Raw genomic sequence first — 27,468 nt, 5'->3', positions numbered from 1 at the left:
AAGTAGTAGTTTTGCTGAAGAAATTCCCACCAGTTGACCTAATGGAGCAATACAATTGCCAGTGCTTCCCGGCGGCTGCTGCGCTCAGCCAACTGCGGGGCACGGCGAGTCACACGGTGGGAGGTGGGTAGAGCCGGAGCCCTCCAAGGCTGGGCGCCACGTTGCTTTTCTCTTCTGAAATGGGAAGACAATGCTTCTGGCTATTGTATAAACCAGCCAAGGACTGCATTCATTCGCTCATCAGCCAAGGCGTGAGCAGAATTAAAGCGCTTTCTTGTTCGACCCCTGGCAACGTGCGCGTCACGGACAAATGTTTAGTTTTAACGCCTGACTGCGTTCGCCTTGGGAAAACACACTTTAAAGAATGGCCAACTATCTCAGCAGTCGCGGTGAACTGCACAAGATCAAAACCACAACGCCAACCCAGCGCTGGCCACCGTCCCCGCTGAACCCCACCAACACCCCTAAGGACCCACCCATGTTTTCTGCTAACCATTTTTTTTTTTTTCTAAACAAGCTCTGCAGAGCCTTTCCTTATTCCGTTCCCGCTCTCCCCACCCACTCTGCATTCGATCCGAGGTTACCAGTCCCCAGCCGGACATCACAGCACCGACTCCCACTTACGGGCCAGGGACAGCCCGAGCCGCAGCGCAGTGGGCAGCTCCCGGCGCTCTCCACAGGCCCTCGGCCAGCCAGCCACCACTCGACCGCGAGTGATTGACAGGTGGCGGCACCTATGGGCTATGAAGGCGGGACTATGCGTCACTTCCTGGCTCTTTGGGGCTGCTGGGGTATATAAACTCGGTGCTCACGCAGCGCCCTTGCTTACACAGTATGGCCGGCGATATTAGCTAGCGCTCGCTCTACTCTCTCTAACGGGGAAGCAGCAGCGGAATACAAGAGACTGAACTGTATCTGCCTCTATTTCCAAAAGACTCACGTTCAACTTTCGCTCACACAAAGCCGGGAAAATTTTATTAGTCCTTTTTTAAAAAAGTTAATATAAAATTATAGCAAAAAAAAAAAAAAAAGGAACCTGAACTTTAGTAACACAGCTGGAACAATCCGCAGCGGCGGCGGCAGCGGCGGGAGAAGAGGTTTAATTTAGTTGATTTTCTGTGGTTGTTGGTTGTTCGCTAGTCTCACGGTGATGGAAGCTGCACATTTTTTCGAAGGGACCGAGAAGCTGCTGGAGGTTTGGTTCTCCCGGCAGCAGCCCGACGCAAACCAAGGATCTGGGGATCTTCGCACTATCCCAAGGTGGGTCCCCAGGGCGCTCGCTGACATCCGGGCCTGGGGACTGTCGCCGCCGCCGAGGCACCAGTCACGGGCGGGGCCCGGGTTCCCGCAGCCTTCAGGTGGGGGCAGGTCTGCGGGTAGGGATCCCTTCGGCGGCCTTGGAAGGTGCGCGGTTTGGGGGAGATCGGCCGTGTCCACGCGGGCCGGATCCGGCTTCTCCCGCCGTAGTTGCCGCGCCTAGCACTGCCCTGGGGGAGGGGAGGAGGCCGGCGCGGCCGCGTGCTCAGGTAACGTCCCGCGCGGGGCGGCGGGCGGCGCGGCCCGGGGTGGTTTTGCGGCCCGCGCCTCCGGACTTGCCCCTTGGTAGTAGTTGGCGGCAGGGGCCCCAGGTGGGGGTCGGGGGCTCCTGCGCGGGTTCCCTCCGGCAGGTGTGGCTCGGCGGGCTTAGTCAGGCGCTAATTCGGGCGTGCCCGCCTCGGGGAATGGAGGGCGGGAGTGGCGCTCGTTCTTGCCGCGGGCGCGGACCGAAGGGGCCCCCCCGGCCTGGTTTGAGGGGCTAGCGAGCAGGCCTCCCACCGGCGGTGGCCGCGAGCAGCATGTGGCGCTCGAGCGGCGGGGATTGGGCGGGAGCAGTCGTGTCGCAGTGGCTGGGCCCCACCGCTGCCCTAACGTGCTCTGCGCCAGAGCCTTTTCGGGGCGGCTGGGCAGACGGCGCAGTCCCCGGGGCGGCCCCCGACACGGCCGCGGAGCCCACCGAGGGTTGCTCACCAGTCTCTTGACCTTGGTTTGAGTAACCTGCTCCGGAGCCGGCGGGAGCGGGGAGAGCGGGGCTGGAGAGGTTCGGGTGGAGGGAGGCCCGCCTAGCCCAGGACATAATGCCTTAAGCTTGAGCAAAGGAATCTGGGGCCCACTCCCACCGCGGGCCATCAGGCGGGAGAGAATAAGCTGACGGCGCCGAAGAGGCGTTTTAGTTGGTATTACTGTGGAAATCCAAACTTAAGTGAAAACACAGAGATCCCCTGGCTGCCTGGGCCTTGTTCCCGGCGGCGGTCGCACCAGTAGCCACCCATTGCCTGCCTAGGCCCTGCCACCGGATCCTCGGCTCCTCTGCGCACAAGTGCGGCGAGAGTGGCCGTGTGGCCGAGTAGCCGGCGTTGCCTGCTTCATTGAGAGGCGGCGACCAATGAGCTCCTGGGCTCGACCCAGAGCCTGGCCCCAGGGTGTGGGCCAATGGGCGTTTTAGGAATGTTGGCTGCTCTCGGAGCTGTCCCTTGACAAAAAGCAACTGGAAAAGGGAATCCAGGCAGACACGTGCTACCGAGACTTTAAGGCACGATGGGAAGCCCAGTTTCTAGCAGTACATCTTGAACGATTCCATTGTAGAAAATGGAATAGGTCTAATTTTTCAAGCTTCGTGTGACACTGAAATTCTCTGCAGTGCTTGCTACGTGCGAGGCTCACGTGTAGATTATAGGAAGCGGTGCTTTGGTCATGGAGAAGCTTAGTATTCGTTTCGCTGATGAGAAGCTAATATTTTTGATAGGCGTTTGGTAAAGCGATTGTGATCAGGATTATTACCTAGAAAATCTTGGCAAGGAAGAAAATGGGTAATTAATAACAGTCCTAGAAAATGAGTTACAGAAATTGTCACTTCGGCTTTTTAAATGTTTGAGCCCTTAAATAATTAGTAAGTACGTGTTCTTAATAAAGGGAAGAAGTTTGTGTTCTCCCCAAGTTCTTGGCGGTTTGGCTCTTTAGAGTTTCCTGAGTCAAAGCAGAGGGAGGGGGGAGAGGCTTTTGAAAAAGCAGCCTGCTCTCTTTAAATGTTTAAGAACCATTTTTACTTTACTTTAATCAGCCGAAATTGTTTTTCAGTGTGGCTCCTAAAATCATGGCCGAAGTTAAACCTTGAAGGATAAAATATTTCCTTGAGTAGAGTTCATGATTTAGTGCCATCCATGTTGTGGACATGTAACATTCATTGTAACTGTTGTAGATAAAGCAAGTTAAGCAAGAACTGAAGAATCTCTTGATTTAACGAAGAGGTCCAGTGGTGACCTTTGTAGGAACATTTTTCAGTGACCACTCAAGTCGTTATTTATTTACCAGGTTGTTAAACAAACAAAAAAACCCCTGAAATAGATGTTCGATGAATCACCTAAAATCAACAGCCTGGCAAAGAGAGTATCATCGATGGAGTCTGGTTTGTGGGGACGTGGGGTGCCAGCCCGAGACCCCAGGAAAGGATAATCGGTCATCTACAAGAATAAAGCGTGACATGTTTTACTCAAATGACATGATTAAGTGCACAACCTCTGGAATAACAAGACTTGAATTCAGCATTTAATAGCTGTGTAAGCTGTTTCCTCGTCTCTAAAATGGAGGCAATAATGGTACATAGCTCCTGGAAGAAGTGTTACCAGTCTGTTTATAAAGCATTATAAACACATGGACATAGAAGGGATTAAGAGAGTGAGAGCCTTAAATGTCCAAAGGGAGCATTAGTATCCATGCTATAAGGCAAGGATAACAAGATAGGGATATTAGGGAGAAAAAAAATCCTGGAAAAATAGCTTTCTAAAACTAACGCAGGAAGAAATAGAAAACCTAAAATAGTCCTAGAGCACCTAAATAACTTGAATCAGTCATTAATCATCTAGGCCCAGATGGTTTTTATGGAGTGTTCTAAATAATTCAAGGGAGAAAATATCCAACCCTTTTCACTCATTCTTCTGAGAAGCAGAGGGAACGTACTTCTGTTTGCTCATCCCAAAGTCTGAAATACTTTTTTCTCCTAAACGATATTTACCTTTCATATTTAGATTTGCAATCCATCTGGAATTGATTTTGTGTGTGGTATGAGGGAATAAAATTCACTTTAAGCAAACTTGGCTCATCAGTCCGAGCTTTAATGCCAAGTTAAGCTGGAATCCTTTCTGAATGTACACCTTTTACTAAACACTGCTTCCCTCTTGAAGACCATTTAAGATAATTTATCTTAGTAAGTGAACAAATTATGTAATACTGAGAAATTTAACAAAGAAAAATCGTGTATGATATAGCTTGAGTTAAACAATACTGTTGGTGAAAAGCAGCAGTCCAGGTGTATCCAGATGAATAAAGGACAATTAAGGGAGAGGCAGTTTCTTAGGGGTAACTGGCAGTTTTCTCTAATTTTTCGGATTTTAGGCACGTTGAATAAAAATCAGTGACCATTTAAAAAATTGTTTGGTTATTATATCAAAGTGCTGTACCAAACAAAAGCTTTTTATAAGAAATGGCAGCTTTAGGGAGGGTGAGAGTATTAAGGAGGAAGTCTGTTAGAAAATAGAAAATTTTGCTAAGAGTGATTTTTCAGGACTGGAAATCCTTTTTGCTTTAGACAGCATCACAGAGCTGAGCTATTTTTAGTAGTTAGGTGGGTTTAGATGGGAAATTGTAATGGAGGTGGAAAGGATGAAAGGTTAGAGGTTTTTTATTTTTATAGTTCTACATGAACATATGAAAACTAGAACTGGTGGGATGTACAGCTGTTACTGTGTTTTACTCAGATTTTATAAACTAAAACATAATTTTTCGTAAAGGATTGGGGCAGTTGCAAAGATAGTCATACCTCAGCGTAACTTTCCCCAAACTCATGCCTTATTTGACTACATCGTCACGCAGTATTACACTATCAATAATTTACATTGAAGGAATTTACCACCCATTGCCAAAAAACCTTTTAGTACAATGTTTTGGGGTGTAGAAATGCTTCCTACTAAAGAATTAAGCTTCTCATTACATTCCTCCTAGCAGTTTCAAAAAGGTTTCCGGGCTGGGCTTGGTGGCTCATGTCTAATCCCAGCACTGTAAGAGGCCAAGGAGTTTGAGACTAGTCTGGGCAACATAGTGAAATCTTGACTGTACAAAAAAATTGAAAAATTATGCGTGCATGGTGGTCTATCCTGGTGCATGTCTGCAGTCCAGCTACTCAGGGGGCTGAGGTGGGAGGATTTTTTTTGAGCCATTGGGAGGCCAAGACTGCAGCGAAATGAGATTGCACCACTGCTCTCCATCTGGGTGACAGAGTGAGACCCTGTCTCAACAACAAAAAGATTTCAACTGTTTACAAACCATGTGTCTTTAAGAAGCACATATTGAGAGTAGCAGAAAACTGAGAGGAGTAATTATACTGATTGGGGGTAAAAATTTGAGATAGAGAAACAATAATGTGATTATAATAGTGTAGCTGCATTCTGGGTTCCTATCTTTGCACAAAAGGAGGCTTATTTCTCTGGGTATCTGAATTGACTGACCCAGGAAGGCATCCTCAGAATCGTAACTTGTGGTCAGTCTAGCTTTACTCAAGAATAATTTGGTTTTAGGATGCTTTTGGCCCAAAGACTGCTTACTACCTGGGGTAGAGGCACCCTGATGAATGTACCACATGTAATGAGAGTCTCTAAAACCTAAAAATATGAGGTAAGATCAGAATTGGGAAACTGCAGTGACTTTGAATAAATGACACGAACTCTGAAACCAGTCAGTTTTACATTAGGGAGTAATCAGTAATCTAATAACCTGGAAGCTTTTTAAATAAAAATCTCCTGGTATCCTCAGAAGGTGTCTGACCTAACTGGATATGGGGATAGGATCCATGTATTTACTTTTCAGGTGATTAGAGCATAACCCTGCACTAATGGATTCCTTCTATATTTAAGTCCTTTGTCTTATTTTTTGGGGGGGGACAGTCTGTCACCCAGGCTGGAGTGCAGTGGTGCCATCTCTGCGCACTGCAACCTCCACCTCCCAGGTTTAAGCTATTCTCCTGCCTCGGGCTCTCTAGTAGCTGGCACTACAGGTATGCACCGTCACGCCCAGCTAATTTTTATATTTTTAGTAAAGACAGAGTTTGGCCATGTTGGCCAGGCTGGTCTCAGATTTCTCCTGACTTCAAGTGATTGAGCCATCGTACCTGGCTCTTTTGTCTATATTTTAATTACTTTTGTTGAGTTGTGTGTAGGTGTTTCTTTTACTTTAAATATTGACCCCGTAATGTTTAGGTCCTTGATCCATTTTGAGTTAATTTTTGTTTATGATATAAGGTTAAAGTCCAACTTAATTTTATTTGGATGTGGACATCCATTTTCCCCAGCACCATTTTTGGAAGAGACTGTTTTTCCCTGTTATGTAGTCTTGGGACACTTGTTCAAGATACTTGACCTCAGTCATTTACTACTACTTTTTTTGAGACAGAGTTGCTTTGTCTCCCAGACTGGAGTGTAATGGCATGATCTCAGCACACTGCAACCTCTGTTTCCTAGCTTCCAGTGATTCTCCTGCCTCAGCCTCCCAAGTAGCTGGGACTACAGACCTGTGCCACCATATCTGGCTAATTTTTTTTTTTTTTTTTTTTTTTTTTGAGACAGAGTTTCGCTCTTGTTACCCAGGCTGGAGTGCAATGGCGCGATCTCGGCTCACCGCAACCTCCGCCTCCTGGGTTCAGGCAATTCTCCTGCCTCAGCCTCCTGAGTAGCTGGGATTATAGGCGTGCACCAGCATGCCCAGCTAATTTTTTGTATTTTTAGTAGATACGGGGTTTCACCGTGTTGACCAGGATGGTCTTGATCTCTTGACCTTGTGATCCACCCGCCTCGGCCTCCCAAAGTGCTGGGGTTACAGGCGTGAGCCACCGTGCCCAGCCGAATTTTTGTATTTTTAATAGAGATGGGGTTTCAATCAGGCAACATAGAGGTCTTGTTATAATTATCTTGTCCCTTGCTAAGTTTTATTTTTATTAGACCTCAGCCTCTAAGAAAACATTTTAAATATAAAATGTAGCATGCCACCAAAGTGTTGCTTTTCAGACATACAATTCATGTGCTGTTATTAATACAGAACATCGATTTCTTTGGGATCATTTATCATGATCTCTGATTATATTTAATATTTTAGTACCTACTCTTTAAGTGAAATTAGGGTATCTCAACCTCAGCATTCTTGACATTTTGGTTCAGATAATTTATTGTTGTTAGTGATTATCCAGTTAATTCTAACCTGTGTAGCAGTGTCCCTGGCCTCTATCCACTACATGCTGGCAACACCACTACCACCCCAGTTGTAATAAAAAAATGTCTCCAGGTGTTGCCACATGTCTCCTGGGTGGCAAATTATCACAAGTTGAGAACCACTGAGTTAGATCAAAGAAGTGGCATTTAAGATGAGAAAAAGGGGTGGGAGGGAGGAACGAAAAAAATAAAAAGATGAGAAAAAGGAATTCAAATCAGAAAATACTCGTTTTACATATTTCTTTGTGTTTTTATGAGCACCTAAGAATCTCGTGGTTGAGGCCAGGCATGGTGGTGCAGACCTGTAATCCCAGCACTTTGGGAGGCTGAGGCAGGTGGATCACTTGATGTCAGGAGTTTGCGACCAGCCTAGCCAACATGGTGAAACCCTGTCTCTACTAAAAATAAAAAAATAAGAAAAATAGCTGGGCATGGTGGCACATGCCTGTAATTCCAGCTACTCGGGAGGCTGAGGCAGGAGAAGCGCTTGAACCTGGGAGGTGGAGGTTGCAGTGAGCTAATACCGTGCCGCTGCATTCCAGCCTGGGTGACAAAAGAAAGAAAAAGAAAAAAAAGAATTGTGTGCTTAAATAACTTTATGATAATTTCTAATGACTAGATCAGTATTTTGTGGTCTTTAATGTGAACAAATCCCAAAGTCACCTTGCTATCTTGCTTGTCTTGATTCAACTTTATAACCATCACCTGGATTTACTGAATTCTGTTTAAATAGCAAGGATTGCCAAATTGATCTATTTGAATAGAATAGTATGGTTTTTGTTTTTGTTGTTGTTTTTGTTTTTGAGACAGAGTCTCACTCTCACCCAGCCTGGAGTGCTGTGGCACAATCTCAGTTCACTGCAACCTCCACCTCCCAAGTTCAATCAATTCTCCTGCCTTAGCCTCCCAAGTAGCTAGGATTACAGGCACGTGCCATCACTCTCAGCTAGTTTTTGTATTTTTAGTAGAGATGAGGTTTTACTATATTGGCCTGGCTGGTCTCAGAACTCCTGACCTCCAGTGATCCACCCACCTCAGCCTCCCAAAATGCTGGGATTTACAGGCATGAATGAGCTACCGCGCCCAGTCTTAATATTGTCTAGTGTTGTAATTATAGATATGTGATTTAGAAAACAGCTCTGTCAACTGTATAAAGTACTTTGTCTTTTCCATGATTAATTTGATCAGAAAGCAGAGCACTGAAAATCTTTCCACCAAAACAAGAGTCCGAAAACTTTTTGTAAAGGACTGGAGAGTAAATTTTAAATTTTGCAAGGCAGACAGTCTGTGTTGCAGCTACTCAACCCTGCCCTCATAGGAAGAAAATAACCATAGACAATGTATAAATGAATGAGTGTGGCTAGGTTCCTAAGCTTTATTTACAAAAGCAGGCCATTTTTCCCACAGAAATGTGATAGAAATAATTTATGCTGAAATTTTCAGCTGTTGCAGAGTTGGTTTTTCACCTATTTTATGTACACCTATACTATTGTATTGACCTGTTTTTCTTTTGCTGGCTTTTTTTTTTTTTTTTTTTTTTTGAGATGGATTCTTGCCCTGTTACCCAGGCTGGAGTGCAATGGCACGGTCTCAGCTCACTGCCACCACCGCCTCCTGGATTCAAGCAATTCTGCTGCCTCAGCCTCCACAGGTAGCTGGGACTACAGGCACATGCCACCACGCCTGGCTAATTTTTGTATTTTTAGTAAAGACAGGGTTTCACTGTGTTGGCCAGGCCGGTGTTGAACTCCTGACGTCGTGATCCTCCCGCCTCAGCCTCCCAGAGTTCGGATTACAGATGTGATCCAGCCATCTTAATCATTTTTCTTACTGTCATCTTTCTTGCCCTCTGATTTGTTTTTGCTGACCCTAGCAACTCTGTTAAGATATGCCTTTATAATCACTAGGTTAGTTAATCTGTTTGTCCTAAGGTGCTTAAACAAATTGCGTTCTTTGATACTACGACTGAAAAATTGACTACTGGAGCATTATTATTAGTTGGAAAGGTTTGGATGGAGAATTTTATTAACTGATGATGAATGGGTGTAAGAGTATTTTGAAGCCAGATGGGTTGGCATGTGCCTATAATCCTAGCACTTTAGAAGGCCAGGGTGGGAGGATCACATTAGTCTAGGAGTTTGAGGCCAACCTGGCCAAGATAGACCTCATCTCTCCAAAAAGTTAAAAGAATATTAGCAAGGTATGGTGACACGTGCCTGTGGTCCCAGTTACTTGGGAGACTGGGGTGGGAGGATCTCTTTGAGCCTGGGAGGCCAGGGCTGCAGTGAGCTGTAGATTGTGCTGTTGTTCTCCAGCCTGGATGACATCGAGACTGGCTCAAAAGACAAAAGTTAAGGTTATTTCTTTCTGCCATTATAGAAAAAGCATGCTACACTGTCTTCACTTATTAAAATGCAATTAATAGGCCGGGCGCGGTGGCTCAAGCCTGTAATCCCAGCACGTTGGGAGGCCGAGGCGGGTGGATCACGAGGTCGAGAGATCGAGACCATCCTGGTCAACATGGTGAAACCCCGTCTCTACTAAAAATACAAAAAATTAGCTGGGCATGGTGGTGCGTGCCTATAATCCCAGCTACTCAGGAGGCTGAGGCAGGAGAATTGCCTGAACCCAGGAGGCGGAGATTGCGGTGAGCCGAGATCGCGCCATTGCACTCCAGCCTGGGTAACAAGAGCGAAACTCTGTCTCAAAAAAAAAAAAAAAAAAAAAAAAAAAAAAAAAAAATGCAATTAATAAACCTTGGACAGATTGCATTGTTGAGCAGCTATCGAAGGACTCTGAGAAGTAAATTTTAGCAGGTGCATTGGAAAGCTAGAACTTTAAATTCCACTGAACCAGCAGTGAGTTTCCTGTTTTTTTTCCTCTCTGGTATCTCCTGGGCTTGCCAGAAACCCAGAATTGAACAGTAGGGGCAGGCAAAAATAGTTCTAAGAAAGGCTCTCTAGTTCTGGTCTGCAAAGAAAGAGAGGCCCCGTTTTAGTCAGAGGGGGGAAATCTCTTTTTTGCTTTTGTTTTGTGTTGTTCTGTTGCCCTAACCCCCTTGTGGGTCTTCAGCAGCTGTGGTAGTTAGGCAGGTGCCTAAAATGACAAGAGAAGGGAATCCCTTTTTAAACTAGAGGGGCTGGGCGCAGTGGCTCACGTCTGTAGTCCCAGCACTTTAGGAGGCCAAGACAGGCGGATCATGAGGTCAAGAGATCAAGGCCATCCTGGCCAACATGGTGAAACCACGTCTCTACTAAAAAATAGAAAAATTAGCTGGGCATGGTGGCGCGCGCCTGTAGTTGGACCTGTAGTCCCAGCTACTAGGGAGGCTGAGGCAGTAGAATTGCTTGAACCCAAGAGGCGGAGATTGCAGTGAGCTGAGATTGCGCCACTGCACTCCAGCCTGGCGCCTGGCGACAGAACAAGACTCTGTCTCAAAACAAAAAGTAAACTAGAGGACCTATGGTCCCAAGAGCAAAGAGTATCACAGTGGAATCTCTAGGTGGTCCTCTCTTTATCTTGCTCCTCTCCTCACTTGGCCCTAGAGGGAGACACAGTCACATGCAGTCTGCTGTAGAGTAGAGATACTAAATCCCTGTTTTTTGTTTGTTTTTTGTTTTTTGAGAGGGTCTCTCTGTTGCCCAGGCTGGAGTGAGGTGGTACAGTCATATATCTTACTGAAGCCTCAAAGTCCTGGGCTTATGGAATTCTCCTACCTCAGCCTTCTGAGTAGCTGGGATCACAGGCATGCGCCACCACACCTGGCTAATTTTTTTATACTTTTTTTTGTAGAAACAGGGTCTCACTATATTGCCCAAGCTTAAAGCCCTGTTTTTATAGATAGTGGATGAAGAAGAGTCCTTCTCCTATTCCCTATGTGAATCAGGCATTGTCAGAGACTATGGCAAGTTGAAGAAAGCAAATCTAAAAGTTTAATATGAACATTCCTGGGCCGTTTTGCGTGGATCTCACCCCAAACAGCACATCAGAAGCTTTGAAACTACAACATACGATAGACTGCCTCTCTAGGGCCAGCCTGGCCATTGGGTGGCAAATAAGTGGGGCAGATGCAAATAGCATAGCAAAGGATTTCATAACAAATCTGACATTGGAACTGTAACACAACCTACAAAAGTTGAGTAAAAACTTGAAGCCTGAACCAAACGAGATTGATTGTCTGCTAAAAGTTTTTAAAAATCAAGACCTAGAATGGTGTAACATGATCAAAATATCCAGGATGCAATCCTAAATTAATTAACATACCAAAAACCAGGAAAATCTCAACATCTCAAAGGAAAAGACAGCAGACATCAACCTCAAGGGGACACAGACCAACATTTTAAAGTAGCTGTGTCATAATCATTCTACAAGTTGTAAGGGGTGAATACTTCTAAGAGAGTCTTGCTCTGTTGTCTTGGCTGGAGTGTAGTGATGTGATCATGGTTCCCTGCATCCTCTACCTCCTGGGCTCAAGGAATCTTCCCACATCAGTTTACCAAGTAGCTGGGACCACAGGCCTGCACAATTAGCCCAGCTACCCCTTTTTAAATTTTATTTTTAAGAGACTGGGTATTGCTGTGTTTCCCAGGCTGGTCTCGAACTCCTAACCTTGTTGTCCCTCCTTCAGGGGATCTCTGAACCACGATGCCTGGCCATAACAGCCTTGAAAAAAAAGGGAGAGAGAGAGAGGCCGGGCGCGGCGGCTTACGCCTATAATCCCAGCACTTTGGGAGGCCAAGGCAGGTGGATCACGAGGTCAGGAGATTGAGTCCATCCTGGCCAACATGGTGAAACCCTGCCTATCTCTACTAAAAATACAAAAATTAACTGGGTGCATAGCTGGGAGGCTGAGGCAGGAGAGTCTCTTGAGCCCAGGAGGTGGAGGTTGCAGTGAACTGAGATCCTGCCACTGCACTTCAGCCTGGTGACAGCGCGAGAGTCTATCTCAAAAAGAAAGGAAAAGATTGTTTAGTTCAGCCATGGGACATGTTTAAAAGTCTTAATAGAAATGGTGAATATAATGGAGAAAGGGAGGGTGGGATTTGCTAGTGTCCACTGGATAAAAAAATATATGCAAGAATGCTGACTTGTACTTGGAAGTCAGTAGGTGATTATGCAGGTTGCATTATCGATAGATCTGAATTAGATAAGCTCTTAACAAAAAAAATCTTAAATTTTACTTAATGCTTCTAATACTTAATGATAGTGAGTATTTTTATTTACTTTCTTTTTTTTTTTTTTTTTGAGACGGAGTTTTCACTCTTGTTACCTAGGCTGGAGTGCAATGGCGCGATCTCAGCTCACCGCAACCTCCGCCTCCTGGGTTCAGGCAATTCTCCTGCCTCAGCCTCCTGAGTAGCTGTGATTACAGGCACGTGCCACCATGCCCAGCTAATTTTTTGTATTTTTAGTAGAGACGGGGTTTCACCATGTTGACCAGGATGGTCTCGATCTCTCGACCTCGTGATCCACCCGCCTCGGCATCCCAAAGTGCTGGGATTACAGGCTTGAGCCACCGCGCCCGGCTTTATTTACTTTCATATTCAGGATTTGGACTCTATAGTACATAATTTTTGTACAAATTTTGTAAATTTATCTTAGTCAAGTGAAGCAGGATTTCATTCCCACCAATAAAGTTATTTATTTTTGAGATGGAGTTTTGCTCTTGTCACCCAGGCTGGCGTACAGTGGTGTGATTTCAGCTCACTGCAACCTCCATCTCCCATGTTGGATCTCCTACATGCCTCAGCCTCCCAAGTAGCGGGCATTACAGGTGCCTGCTACCATGCCTGGCTAATTTTTGTATTTTTAGTAGAGATGGGGTTTCTCCATGTTGGCCAGGCTGTTCTCAAACTCCTGACCTCAGGTAATCTACTTGACTTGGCCTCCCAAAGAGTTGGGATTACAAGCGTGAGCCACTGCTACCAGCCAAATTTTTTTTTTTTTAAGAGGGAGTCTCCCTCTGTTGCCCAAGCTGGAATGCAGTGGTAAGATCTCAGATCACTGCAACCTCCACCTTCCGGGTTTAAGTGATTTTTCTGCCATCAGCCTCTGGAGTAGCTGGGATTACAGGTGTGTCCCATCATACAAGCCATGGGTAATTTCAAGGGTTGTCACAGTATATGTCCCGCATATGTATTCTTTCCATATATGAACAAATTGTTAGCACTTTTTTTAAAGAACTTTACAGTTTTTTAATAGCTCTTTTTAAAAAGTTGCTTAGTAATGTTAGTCAAACACAGGAACTCAGCTCTGTAATCATTAGCAAGCCTAACACATTAAAGATTTTTGAATGGGTATGGGTATGCAGATGGGTCAGATGGGTCAATAAGAGTTTCTTACAGCAAAGTGGTGAGACAGACACAAAATTCTACCAGACTTGTTTGCTTTTTAATACAAACGAATAAAACATTCTGCTGTTGGATTTCTCTTAAAAGGTCTTACCTGGTTAAGAAATTATTTGCTGGCTGGGCACGGTGGCTCACACCTGTGATCCCAGCACTTTGGGAGGCTGAGGTAGGCAGATCGTTGAGGCCAGGAGCTGGAGACCAGCCTGGCCAACATGGTGAAACCCTCTCGCTACTAAAAATAGAAAAATTAGACGTGGTGGCATGTACCTGTAATCCCAGCTGCTTGGGAGGTGGAGGTTGCAGTGAGCAATATCATGCCACTGCAGTGCAGCCTGGGTGACAGAGCCTGACTTAGTCTCAAAAAACAAATGATTTGCCATTTTTGTGAAATGGCCTGTTAGATATCATAGGGCTTAAAATTTTTTCTTCTTTTTTTAAAGACCAGGGTATTCCTCTGTTGTCCAGGGTGTTGCTTGAACTCCTGAGCTCAAGCCATCCCAATCCCAATGCTAGGATTACAGGCGTGAGCCTCCATGCCCAGCGTTAAAAATTTCTTTTTCTTTTCTTTTCTTTTCTTTTTTTTTTTTTTGATATGGAGTCTTGCTCTGTCCCCCAGGCCGGAGTGCAGTGGCACAATCTCAGCTCCCTGCAACCTCCGCCTCCCAAAGTGCTGGGATTACAGGTATGACCCACCACGCCTGGCCTAAAAAATGTTTCTGCTAACCTGGCAAACAGCTCGGCATGGTGGCCACATGCTTGTGGTTCTAGTTACCTGAGAGACTGAGGCAAGAGAAATGCTTGAGCCTGGGAGGTCAAGGCTGAAGTGAGCCATGATTGCACCACTGCATTCCAACTGGGCAACAGAGTAAGACCCTGTCTTAGAAAATAATGACAATATCTGGTCATGTTAAGCTGTTGCATGGAATGCATTGCCTTTTTATAATGGGCACACTAATGAAACAATCAGCACTTTCCTAATTCTAACTCAAGCAAATTTAGTTTGTTCGTGTCTATATGACCTCCATTGCTATGGTTGCTTGTACTGCACATTTCCTTTTAAATGGGCTTTCTCGTTGCATTTGGAGAGCTGCATAGTATTCCCAAAATCTTCTAGGTGTGCTTGTAATTGGCAAAGTCATTCTAGTGTTTTGTGAATGCTACAAGAGTAACACCACTCACTCTGTCCAGACAGGCAGACAAGCTTTTAAATCTCTGTGGCAATTAGATTGGTAAAATTATGCTCCTCTTTTAAGTCTTTCTTAAGGTTAAAAAATTGCAAATTTTATAGACAAAGTATACCATTGAATTTCTATAATCATTGATGAGTTAATGGCTTACCTTGGTTTATGGACCTTTTAACATTCTCTTGCCTGTTTTTCTTTTAGTAATTTCTAAATACATAGTATAATGACCTATTGTTTTTTCATGTATAGCATAATATACCTATCCTTTATCTGGATATGCCAACATAGACTATTTTGCAACAAACTAAATGTTGGTCTTCATAAAAGAAGCTGGAACAATATTAATTAAAAATGTGGTCTTCATGGGAGAATGTGAGCTTTGAAATTTTTATGAGTAGGCAGGTACTGTTGTGGATTAATCATACTTTTTTTGTTGAATGATAGATCTGAGTGGGACATACTTTTGAAGGATGTGCAATGTTCAATCATAAGTGTGACAAAAACTGACAAGCAGGAAGCTTATGTACTCAGGTAAGTCCTGTAAAATAAGTGTTAGGTAGCTAATTTCAGTCCTAATGTTATGTGAAACAGTAAATTCTTCTCACTTGCAGTTATTTTTTTTTTTTACATTATTTTTAAGAACATGGTATAAAAGGAAATGTTCAGTGTAACGTGGGTGTTTCTAGGAAGTAGGTTTTGAAGCCTCACCAGATAGTTCAAGGTGGTTGCCATCTTTTCCTCCCAGTTAGTAAAGAAGGACCTCTTAATCAGAACAGTTCCGGCAGAGGGAAAGTTAGCTTCACTATACAAATATAGTTGCCTAATTGGTATGTAAAAGCTCATCGCCTTTTTTACAGTTGCAGAGTTAATTTATTCAACAAATACTTTGAATATTTACAGTATATATTGTGATAGGCCTTGCAGGGGGAGATACTGGATTAAACAGACCCTTCTTTTCCCTCTTTTTTTGGGGGGTAGGCCAGCCCTGGAGACCACAGTTGGGCAAGGGGGTAGGGCTGCCATGTCCCCGGCCTCGTCCCCTGCCTGGGCCGACTTTGGAGACAGGGTCTTACTCTGTACAGGCTGGAGTGCAGTGGCGCAGTCTTGTCTCACTGCAACCTCTGCTGCCCGGGTTCAAGCGATTCTTCTGCCTCAGCCTCCCAAGTAGCTGGGATTACAGGTGCCTGCCAATGCACCTGGCTAATTTTTATGTTTTTAGTAGAGATGGGGGTTTCACCATCTTGGCCAGGCTGGTCTTGAACTCCTGACCTTGTGAGCCATCGTGCCCAACCTCTTTTTTTTTTTAAACTAAGTTTGTATTATGAATATATGAATGTTCATCAAAATGCTTACTCTGTCAAGTCCAGCGGTAGTTTTGTGTAATAGAAAAAAGAAAAGAATAGTGATAATTGCTTTCTTGAGATCCTGATATTTAAAAGTACTAGCCAAAATTGTAAATGATAATTCAATTTGTTGATTGCACCTTCAGTAGTACATTAGTATTGTTATAATATTGTGACTTTTTTCAACTGCAGTGAGAGTAGCATGTTTGTCTCCAAGAGACGTTTCATTTTGAAGACATGTGGTACCACCCTCTTGCTGAAAGCACTGGTTCCCCTGTTGAAGCTTGCTAGGGATTACAGTGGGTTTGACTCAATTCAAGTAAGTAAGCAAACATTTAAATATATTTTCAGGCGTAAATGTTAAAGTTCTTATCCTGTAAAATATCAAGTAAATTTATGTACTTACTGCCTTTGTTAAAATGCATGCAAACACATAGTAAGGTGTTCATACCTTAGAGGTCTGATTCACAGGAACAGCAGAAAATATGAAGCAAGCAGATAATGAATTAGGATGAAATTCAAATGGGAGAAAGAAATGAAGAAGCCAGATACTTCAGTAGTTAATTTCTTGACATGGTTACTTATAATAATAAATAAATGGTAAGAAAAAAAGGAAAAGCAAGAAAAATGTTACTACCGAAATTGTCCAATCTTTATAATGAAGAGTTATGTTGAAGAGCAACAGTCAGTATTGAGTTAAATTCTCACACTTTTCAAGAACTAATTATTTTTTATTTTTTAAATTTTTTATTTTTTTATTTTTTTTTGAGACGGAGTTTCGCTCTTGGTTACCCAGGCTGGAGTGCAATGGCGCGATCTCGGCTCACCGCAACCTCCGCCTCCTGATTACAGGCATGTGCCACCATGCCCAGCTAATTTTTAGTATTTTTAGTAGAGACGGGGTCTCACCATGTTGACCAGGACAGTCTCGATCTCTTGACCTCGTGATCCACCCGCCTCGGCCTCCCAAAGTGCTGGGATTACAGGCTTGAGCCACCGTGCCTGGCAGAACTAATTGTTTTTACCTAGGGTATACTTTTCTGAGACTAGCAGTTATTGAATTTTAATCTTTTTTTTTTTTTTTTTTTTTTTTTTTTTTTTTTTCTTTTTTTTTGAGACAGAGTTTTGCTCTTGTTGCCCAGTTCCATGCAATGGCGCGATCTCGGCTCACTGCAACCTCTGCCTTCCGGGTTGAAGCAATTCTCTTGCCTCACCCTTCGAAGTAGCTGGGATTACAAGTGTCCACCATCATGCCTGGCTAATTTTTTTGTATTTTTAGTAGAGACAGGGTCTCACCATGTTGGCCAAGCTGGTCTCAAACTCCTGACCTCAGGTGTTCCACCTGCCTTGGCCTACTAAAGTGCTGGGATTACAGGCATGAACCACCACACTCAGACTGAAATTTAATCTTTAACTTCATAAGGAAAGGATGGATTGTCAGTACTCAATAGTTTTTGTTGTTACCTGTTGATCCTTGTAAGGAATCTAAAGCAATGTGTGCTTAAAAAAGATAGATGGGGCCTCAGTATGTTGCCCTGGCTGGACTCCCAGGCCAAGTGATCCTCCTACCTCAGCCTCCCAATAGCAGGGACTACAGGCATATGCCACCATGCCTAGCTAGACCTAACATATTTCCTGTTACAGAATTTCTAAATGTTGCGGTCTCAAAAATGTACATTAATGTATAGCTATATTAGAATCAGCTCAGGTAGCTAATTTGTGTACTTCAGAAGTGAAATACAGGGAGAAATAGTTGAGTTTTGATTTTGCCCAGTTTTGATATGTGGGAAATAGTGGATTCGTTTAGAAAAAATGATTGAATTCTACATGTAAAAGTTAATCTAAAAGTTATTTTATTTTTTTTATTTTTTTTAAATAAAGAGCTTCTTTTATTCTCGTAAGAATTTCATGAAGCCTTCTCACCAAGGGTACCCACACCGGAATTTCCAGGAAGAAATAGAGTTTCTTAATGCAATTTTCCCAAGTAAGTTTAAATAAAATATAAACCTGTTGTCTTCTTTATTTTTCTTTTATTTTATTTTCCCCCCTCCCCAATGTTGTCTTCTTAAAGATAGAAAGTGGAACCTCTAAGAGATCTTTCTATATATGAGAGCATACATATGCAGACATAGCACTCTACATACACTAATATTTGCTTTCCTTGTGGGTTTTTTGGTTTGTTTTAGATGGGGGTATTGCTCTGTCACCCATGCTGGTTCAGTGGTGTTAATCACAGCTTACTGCAGCCTCAACATCCCAGGCTCAAGTGATCCTCCAACCGCAGCCTCCCAAGTAGCTGGAGCTACGGGTGCACACCACCACACCTGGCCAATTTTTTTTTTTTTTTTTTTTTTTTTTTCTGTATTTTTAGTAGAGAAGGCTTTGCCATGTTGCCCAGGCCATTCTTGAACTCCTGGGCTCAAGTGATCCCACCTGCCTTGGCCTCCCAAAGTCCTAGAGTGTATCACAAGTCAGTGCTGTTTAAATGATGGATTTTATTTTATTTTTATTTTTTTCCATATAGGAATTGCTTGAGTTGGAATTTTAAAATGTAGGATTGATCAGCTGCTACCTCTGGGTTTTCATATAGCATAGAAGAGTTCATCTTCATTTGGCTGTCACCCTACTTTCTGTCTCACTCAGTGGTTCTGTTTGTGTTTTTGTTTGAGACAAGGTCTCACTCTGTCTGCCAGGCTGGAGAGCAGTGGCATCATTATAGCTCACCGAAATGTCAAATTCCTGGGTTCAAGCACCCATCTAATTTTTATTTTATTTTATTTTATTTTATTTTATTTATTTATTTTTGAGACGGAGTTTCACTCTTCTTGCCCAGGCTGGAGTGCAATGGCGCGATCTCAGCTCACCGCAACCTCCGCCTCCTGGTTTCAGGCAATTCTCCTGCCTCAGCCTCCTAAGTAGCTGGGATTACAGGCACGCGCCACCACGCCCAGCTAGTTTTTTGTATTTTTAGTAGAGACGGGGTTTCACCATGTTGACCAGGATGGTCTCGATCTCTCGACCTCGTGATCCACCCGCCTCGGCCTCCCAAAGTGCTGGGATTACAGGCTTGAGCCACCGTGCCCGGCCCTTTTTTTTAATTTTTAATAGAGACGGAGTCTCATTACGTTGCCCAGGCTGGTCTTGAACTCCTGACCGCTGGCAATCCTCCAGCCTCAGTGGTCCTTAACATATAGATCATAGTGTCCTTTGACAATATGAAGAGGATATGATTTCTTCCAGAAAAATGCCCAGTCCTCTGCTCCAACATTTTCTATAACAATTGACCTGGCTTTTTAAAAATTACTCAGTGTAAATTAGTGTTTCTTGAATGAAATTGGTAAGGGTTTCTTTCATCCTTTTAATAAGCTTTTATTTATAGAAGTCAGGGAACTAAAGGTTATCTAATAACATCCTTGCTTCCTATATAAGGCTGAAAACCTAGGATAATTTGGTAACTTTGCACAAAGTCACTCACAAGCATGAAAATCTAACTTAGTACATCTACTAATATGAAACCAAACTAGGCTAATCAGAGGGTTCGGTGTTTAGTGCAAATTATCCACCAAGTCAGTTGATTCTGCTTATCTGAGAATGCACCTACTGTTTCCTTTTCTTTCACTGATGACTTTTTTTGAGAAGGAATTTTGCTGTGTTGCCAGGCCGGAGTGTAGTGGAGCAATTTCAGCTCACTGCAACCCTTGCCTCCCAGGTTTAAACAATTCTCCTGCCTCAGCCTCCTGAGTAGCTGGGGCTACAGGCGCGCCACCATGCCCAGCTAATTTTTGTATTTTTAGTAGAGATAGGGTTTCATCATGTTGGCCTGGATGGTCTTGATATCTTGACCTTGTGATCCGCCCACCTTGGCCTTCCAAAGTGTGTTGGGATTACAGGTGTGAGCCACTGCACCCAACCCCTTTTTTTTTTTTTTTTTTTTTTTTTGAGACGGAGTTTCGCTCTTGTTACCCAGGCTGGAGTGCAATGGCGCGATCTCGGCTCACCGCAACCTCCGCCTCCTGGGTTCAGGCAATTCTCCTGCCTCAGCCTCCTGAGTAGCTAGGATTACAGGCACATGCCACCATGCCCAGCTAATTTTTTTTGTATTTTTAGTAGAGACGGGGTTTCACCATGTTGACCAGGATGGTCTCGATCTCTCGACCTTGTGATCCACCCGCCTCGGCCTCCCTAAGTGCTGGGATTACAGGCTTGAGCCACCGCGCCCGGCCTTTTTTTTTTTTTTTTGAGATGCAATCTCGCTCTGTCGCTCAGGCTGAAGTGCGGTAGCTTGAGATCTTGGCTCCCTGCAGCCTCTGCCTCTCAGGTTCAAGCATTCTCCTTCCTACCTCAGCCTGCTAAGTAGCTGGGATTACAGGCATGTGCTAACACGCGCAGGTAATTTTTGTATTTTTAGTAGGGACAGGTTTTCATCTTGGCCTTCCCCAAAGTGCTGGGATTATAGGCATGAGCCACTCCACCCAGCCCTCTGATTGGTGACATTTCCAATAGGTGGCAAATAGTATCATTGTGCTTACTGTGGGAGGGTAACCATCCGGTTAAATGGATGTGTTATATTTATTTTACATTGTCTTCCCTCAACAGATGGAGCAGCATATTGTATGGGACGTATGAATTCTGACTGTTGGTATGTTTAATGCAATATGCAATTTTGTAGATTTTTGTTGTCCTATGTAAGATTTAACTTACATTGCCAATTGTCATTCTTAGGAACTATTTTTAACTTTTATGTAGGTACTTATATACTCTGGATTTTCCAGAGAGTCGGGTAATCAGTCAGCCAGATCAAACTTTGGAAATTCTGATGAGTGAGCTTGACCCAGCAGTTATGGACCAGTTCTACATGAAAGATGGTGTTACTGCAAAGGATGTCACTCGTGTAAGCATTTTTAGTAATCATTGTTGCTAAATTCTTCTTCATGGGGACTAAATTTTATTTTTCGTTTTTTAAGTTCAGGGTTACAAGGGCAAGTTTGTTACATAGGTAAACTTGTGTCATGGGTGTTTGTCATACAGAGTATTTCATCACCCAAGTGTTAAGCCTACTACCCATTAGTTATTTTTCCTGCTCTTCTCCCTCCTCCCACCCTGGGACTAAATTTTGAACTCATTTGTTTTGATTTGTCAAACCAGGCGGCCCCAAACTACGGGCGCATGCGGCCCCCTGAGGCCATTTATCCGGCCCCCCTGCAACACTTCAGGAAGGGGCACCTCTTTCATTGGTGGTCAGTGAGAGGAGCACAGTATGTGGCGGCCCTCCAACGGTCTGAGGGACAGTGAACTGGCCCCCTGTGTCAAACCTTTGTTAAACTCAGTCTTTTTTCCCTTCAGGAGAGTGGAATTCGTGACCTGATACCAGGTTCTGTCATTGATGCCACAATGTTCAATCCTTGTGGGTATTCAATGAATGGAATGAAATCGGATGTGAGTAGCTATATATTGCTTCAATAATTATTTAAATATTTAAATGTGTGATACTCTTTCCATTCTTAACACTGTGAACTGTTTCTCTCAGGGAACTTATTGGACTATTCACATCACTCCAGAACCAGAATTTTCTTATGTTAGCTTTGAAACAAACTTAAGTCAGACCTCTTATGATGACCTGATCAGGAAAGTTGTAGAAGTCTTCAAACCAGGAAAATTTGTGACCACCTTGTTTGTTAATCAGGTAATTTGATTTTTTATTGACCATAAAATCTTTTTTTTTTTTTTTTTTTAACCCACACATCTATTCTCTGATGACCATAAAATCTTAAAGGAAATGAGAACAGTAAGGCCTAAGATGTATTCTAAGATAGCACATATACCCAGCCACTCAGATATCCAGAGGTAATATAATACTGTTTGAGGTTACTGGTAAATGAGAAGGTTTACGTGTTTCATCAGACTTCTATCAGTCTTTGTTTTCTATCTAGCCAAATTGATGGGTTTCTCCTGTCTTGCTAGTGACAGACCTGGTGGGAGGACCATAAGATGCCCCAGTCCCTCCAGCACATAAGAAGGCAGATAAAATAAGTCACATACCTTAGTTTCATTTAGATAAAAGTCTGTTAGTTAACTGTTTTGTTTGAAAATACTTCTGGATTGCAAACACTAATGATTATTTAATTTTCTCCCCAGAGTTCTAAGTGTCGCACAGTGCTTTCTTCGCCCCAGAAGATTGAAGGTTTTAAGCGTCTCGATTGCCAGAGTGCTATGTTCAATGATTACAATTTTGTTTTTACCAGTTTTGCTAAGAAGCAGCAACAACAGCAGAGTTGATTAAGAAAAATGAAGAAAAAACGCAAAAAGAGAACACACGTAGAAGGTGGTGGATGCTTTCTAGATGTCGATGCTGGGGGCAGTGCTTTCCATAACCACCACTGTGTAGTTGCAGAAAGCCCTAGATGTAATGATAGTGTAATCATTTTGAATTGTATGCATTATTATATCAAGGAGTTAGATATCTTGCATGAATGCTCTCTTCTGTGTTTAGGTATTCTCTGCCACTCTTGCTGTGAAATTGAAGTGCATGTAGAAAAAACCTTTTACTATATGAAACTTTACAACACTTGTGAAAGCAACTCAATTTGGTTTATGCACAGTGTAGTATTTCTCCAAGTATCATCCAAAATTCCCCACAGACAAGGCTTTCGTCCTCATTAGGTGTTGGCCTCAGCCTAACCATCTGGGACTGTTTTATTGCTGCCAGAATTTTACATCCAGTTACCTCCACTTTCTAGAACATATTCTTTACTAATGTTATTGAAACCAGTTTCTACTTCATACAGATGTTTTTTGAAACCGCAATTAAAATTCTTCTTCCATGAGTTGAGTCCTTAAGAAAATGATTCCAGTTACTTATTTTGCATATTTACTATTTTAACATTATTGGACCCTGCATTTGTAGTGCTTTGATTTCTTCCCTCTCCCTGGTGTCTCCCCCAAGACCCCAAATAAAGCAATACACTGTTAACACTGTGGGTTTATATACTAATTCTGTACCCCAGATGAGGAATGGGGGAGATGGTCCCTGGGCTTAACATTCTTTAAAGGGCATGGGAATTTAGCCTTATTTTTATTGTAATGTGCTCTTTTGGAAAGTAGTTGATTAGCAGGGATGACTCAGAGTCGTAGATTGAGATTAGAGTGTACTGGCTGAACTGTGGAAAACATAAACAATTCTGTGTTCCTCGGTAAATGAGATCAGTGTCTAATGAGTAGCACGCCTTTACTAACTTACTAAGTAGTGGTATAAAAGGATTTTTATTTAGTTAATTACCAGAGAGATTTAACATAATTTTGTTCTGGATTCAGTAAATCAAGTCAGCTTGGATCATTCACCTTAACTTCTCCTTTAACAACCGTTTCCATTAGTTTCCATTAAGTAGTGTTCTGTAAACTTTGATCCAAAGCAGAATCAACGTCTTTTCATCTTGTGACTTAAAGTTCTGTGACTGTGATGCATGTGAGTGTTCTGACTTCATCTGTTCCTCTAACTATGGTGTTTTCCTCACCATGGCATTCATAGGATGAAATGTGAATGACCAGAATGTGAATTGTCCAAATTCAGGTAAACATGAAGCAGAATACATGAATAAATAAGTAAAACATAACAAAATTCTAAAATACTCAATGGAAAATGTCTAGAAATACAGACTTTCAAGAGTTGGTATCTTTTAGGTATATTTGCAGATACTCTGGGATTTTAAGGAACTGAGAAAACAGCAAAGTTAACTGAATTTTATATTTATTGTCCTCTAAATATTTTGATAATTTCTGGATTGATGCAGTGATGTTTTTGTTCCTTCCGTATTTATAAATGAAACACCTTTTTTTAGTGTTTCTAAACCTAAAATCTACTTGGTTTGAAATCAAGTGGTTGGAACACTGTTTGACTTTTTATTTGAAGCATGTTGTTGATTGAAAGTTTCATTGAGGAAATTTTCAATCAGTGTGATCAATTTGATTCTGTAATGAGCACAGCATCTAGTATTTTGAGGTGCTGTTTTGAGGACCAATGCTCAAGGTGGACTTTGTTGATACATGATATCCCAATAGATTTGTTGACTTGAGGTCTGGAGGGTTTTTTCCTTTTTTTTCTAATAGAATTAAGAATTCTAATGTTGAAAAACTGCACAAAGTTGTGTGGGACAAAGCCTAGAAAGCAGAAATGTAGATTGAATCACCATCTAAAGCATGATGTGATAGAGGAGGGAAAGTTTGGTGCCATAATTTCTCCTTTCACTGGTGTTGGACTTTAAATCAGTTGAAATGTATTTCTGTACCACAATTTACGCTTCAATAAAAGTTTAATTGTCTAGTGACATTCAGAAACTTTTTCTTTTGCCCTGTTTTTTAAAGTAACCTACTTGACCAAATACTGTATATCTGAAGTTTAAAATCAATATAGCAATGTATATTTGTGAGTTTGGAGATAAAAGGTTGAAAGGGTTAGGTCCTAACCTTTATTACAGATTAGACTCTTGAAACATTGGTTGAGGATGATCAAACTAAGTTTCCTTATTTCATTCATGGCTATTTCCGTTAAGTAGAAAAGAATTATCAGCTCGATAATTTTTTTTATTTTTCTAACTTAAGGTCTTGTTCTGTTGTCCAGGCTGGAGTGCAGTGGCTTTTCACAGGTGCAGTCATAGCATATACTGCTTCCTTGAACTCCTAGGCTCAAGCAGTCCTGCAGATTTCCAAGTAGCTGGGACTGGGGCTTCTGCCATCATGCCTGACTTATTTTCTTTATTTGGCAACATTTTAGTTCTGCTGTCAAATAGGTAATAAGCTGAAAATCTTAAGAAAATGTATATTCTGATCTTTTTCAGAATATGCTTCAGTTAGAAAATATTTCCTCAATTTTCATTAAAAACAGATGGTGTTCTCAGAAAAGCAAAATGTCATATATCTGTGCAATAGGTATTTGCAAGATTCATTTGCCAAAAACAGGTGAGTGAAGGACGTCAGGAGTTCATTAATGAGCAGTCATGAAGTTTCCATCTTAGACACGTAAGTGAAAAATGTGATGATATTTTATTCTGGATGGACAATTGTGATGGATTTTTTGGGTTCCAGGCTTCAGGCTTTACATTCGCATCCACCTTGCCCTTCCTCTTGTCATAATGGAAGAGGTGCTGCTCATTTGGATTCCATCCTTTCCTGCTTTCAGAGACTCCTGTGATTTCCTAAAACATTTCCATTAGTTTGTTTTACTTTTCTGATTTTCTTCACTTAGGGCCCTCCACAGGCCTCGTTGCTAGTGCCTTGAATGATGGCAAGGGTCCCCCCAAAAAATGTTGAGATGTTCTTGCTCTGTCACCCAGGCTGGAGTGCACTGGCGCAATCTCAGCTTGCTGCAACCTCCGCCTGCTAGGTTCAAGTGATTCTCATGCCGCAGTCACCCAAGTAGCTGGGACTGGGACTACAGTGATGTGCCATCATACCTGGCTAATTTTTGTGTTTTTAGTAGAGACAAGGTTTCACCATGTCAGCCAGGCTGGTATTGAACTCCTGACCTCAGGCAATCTGCCCACCTTGGCCTCCCAGGGTGCTAGAATTACAGGCGTGAGCCACTGCATCTGGTCAAGTGTCCAAATTCTTATTCCAAAACTGAACTTTGGATCAGACACTATGGCTTATACCTGTAATCCCAAAAGTTTGGGAGGCCGAAGTGGGAGGATTTCTTGAGCCCAGGAATTTGAGGCCAGCCTGAGCAACAAAGTGAGCTCCCATCTCTATAATAAATAAGAGATCGAGGCTGCAGTGAGCTGTGATCACACCACTACTACAGCTCGAGCAAAAGTAAGACCCTGTCTCAAAAACAAAAAGCATGACCTTTGTGCAGTAGCCACCATTTTCCCAAATTCTCAACAGAACCCTATGGTGAAATTTGAAGCACAAAGCTAGAGGTCTTTGACTTCAAGGTGGCAAGAGAAGCTTCAAATAGATGTCAAGGGGTGTCTGGTAAATTGTTGGATATATATGGAGCCCAGACAGATTTTAGATTTGTAAACAACATCTTAATTTGGAGATTGTTTTTTGAATTGAGATAGTCTCCATCGCCTAGGCTGGAGCGCAGTAGCGCTATTTCGGCTCACTCTGCAACCTCCACCTCCTGAGTTAAGTGATTCTTCTGCCTCAGCCTCCCGAGTAGCTGGGATGACAAATGCCCACCACCATGCCTAGCTAATTTTTTGTGGTTTTAATAGACGAGGGGTTTCACCATGTTGGTCAGGCTGGTCTAGATCTCCTGACTTCAGGCGATCCACCGGCCTCAGCCTCCCAAAGTACAGGGATTACAGGCGTGAGCCACCGCTCCCAGCCTTAACATGGAGAATTTTCAAACATACAAAGTACAATAAACCTTTATATACAAGTTTCAACACCATTCTAGTTTGGCCTATCTGTCTACTAACTACATGCCCATCTTCTTAAGTAAAATTTATTTGAATTGAAATACATAAATCCAGCTAGGTGTGGTAGCTCACGCCTGTAATCCTAACACTTTGGGAGGCTGAGGCAGGTGGATCACCTGAGGTCAGGAGTTTGACACCAGCCTGGCCAACATGGCGAAACCCTGTCTCTACTAAAAATATAAAAATTAGCAAAGCATGGTAGTATGTGCCTGCAATCCCAGCTACTTGGAAGGCTGAAGCAGAAGAATCACTTGAACCCGAGAGGCGGAGGTTGCGGTGGAGCCAAGATTGTGCCACTGCACTCTAACCTGGGCGGCAGAGTGAGAAATCTCAAAAAAAACAAAAACCTAAGTTATAATTATACGGTAAACGGTTCTCCTTCGCCCACACGTTACCAGGACAAAAGCTCACTTATCTCTACCCAGGCAATTAAGCAATACCCCCACCACCACACTGAAATGTTTTCATCATGGACTGGGGTTCATTTATTTTCTTTCCCTGGAACTTTGTAATTCAGCATAAATATTGTTAAGGTTCAATGATCCCTATTACTGAGTAGGAGTCTATTGTATGAATATACTATAATTTGTTCAACTGTTTTCCCTTTAGTGAACATTTTATTGGTTTCTAGTTTTTGGCAAGTGTGAGTAAAGCTGCTATGAATATTTGCACACAAGTATTGTGACTTCTGGGTGTGTCGTGGTATCTTTTGTGGTTTCAGTCTACATTTCTTGATGACTAATGAACATATTCTCATGTGTTTATTGGCCATTAATGTGTCTCTGAGTTTGAGTGTATATTTTTAAATTAGGTTGGTTTTTATTACCAAGTTATAGGAACTCTGTATTTCAAATAAAATTTCTTGTCAGTTATTTTGCAAATAT

The 27,468-nt window shown here is 42.7% G+C and overlaps 1 protein-coding gene across 1 annotated transcript; it reads left to right on the top strand.

Moving 5' to 3' along the window:
* Positions 1 to 823: 823 nt before the first annotated feature.
* AMD1 (adenosylmethionine decarboxylase 1) lies at positions 824 to 27,468 on the top strand. The gene is made up of 9 exons (XM_003935968.4): positions 824 to 1,260; positions 15,268 to 15,354; positions 16,359 to 16,485; positions 18,048 to 18,150; positions 20,763 to 20,805; positions 20,913 to 21,057; positions 21,510 to 21,602; positions 21,694 to 21,849; positions 22,302 to 27,468. The coding sequence occupies exons 1-9, from the start codon at positions 1,151 to 1,153 to the stop codon at positions 22,440 to 22,442; spliced, it is 1,005 nt and encodes a 334-aa protein (XP_003936017.1). The 5' UTR covers positions 824 to 1,150; the 3' UTR covers positions 22,443 to 27,468.

This window comes from Saimiri boliviensis, chromosome 4 (assembly GCF_048565385.1).
Source record: "Saimiri boliviensis isolate mSaiBol1 chromosome 4, mSaiBol1.pri, whole genome shotgun sequence".
Classification (NCBI taxonomy): domain Eukaryota; kingdom Metazoa; phylum Chordata; class Mammalia; order Primates; family Cebidae; genus Saimiri; species Saimiri boliviensis.
The sequence above is the reverse complement of the archived record's forward strand: the minus strand, read 5'-3'. Positions and strand labels throughout refer to the sequence as shown.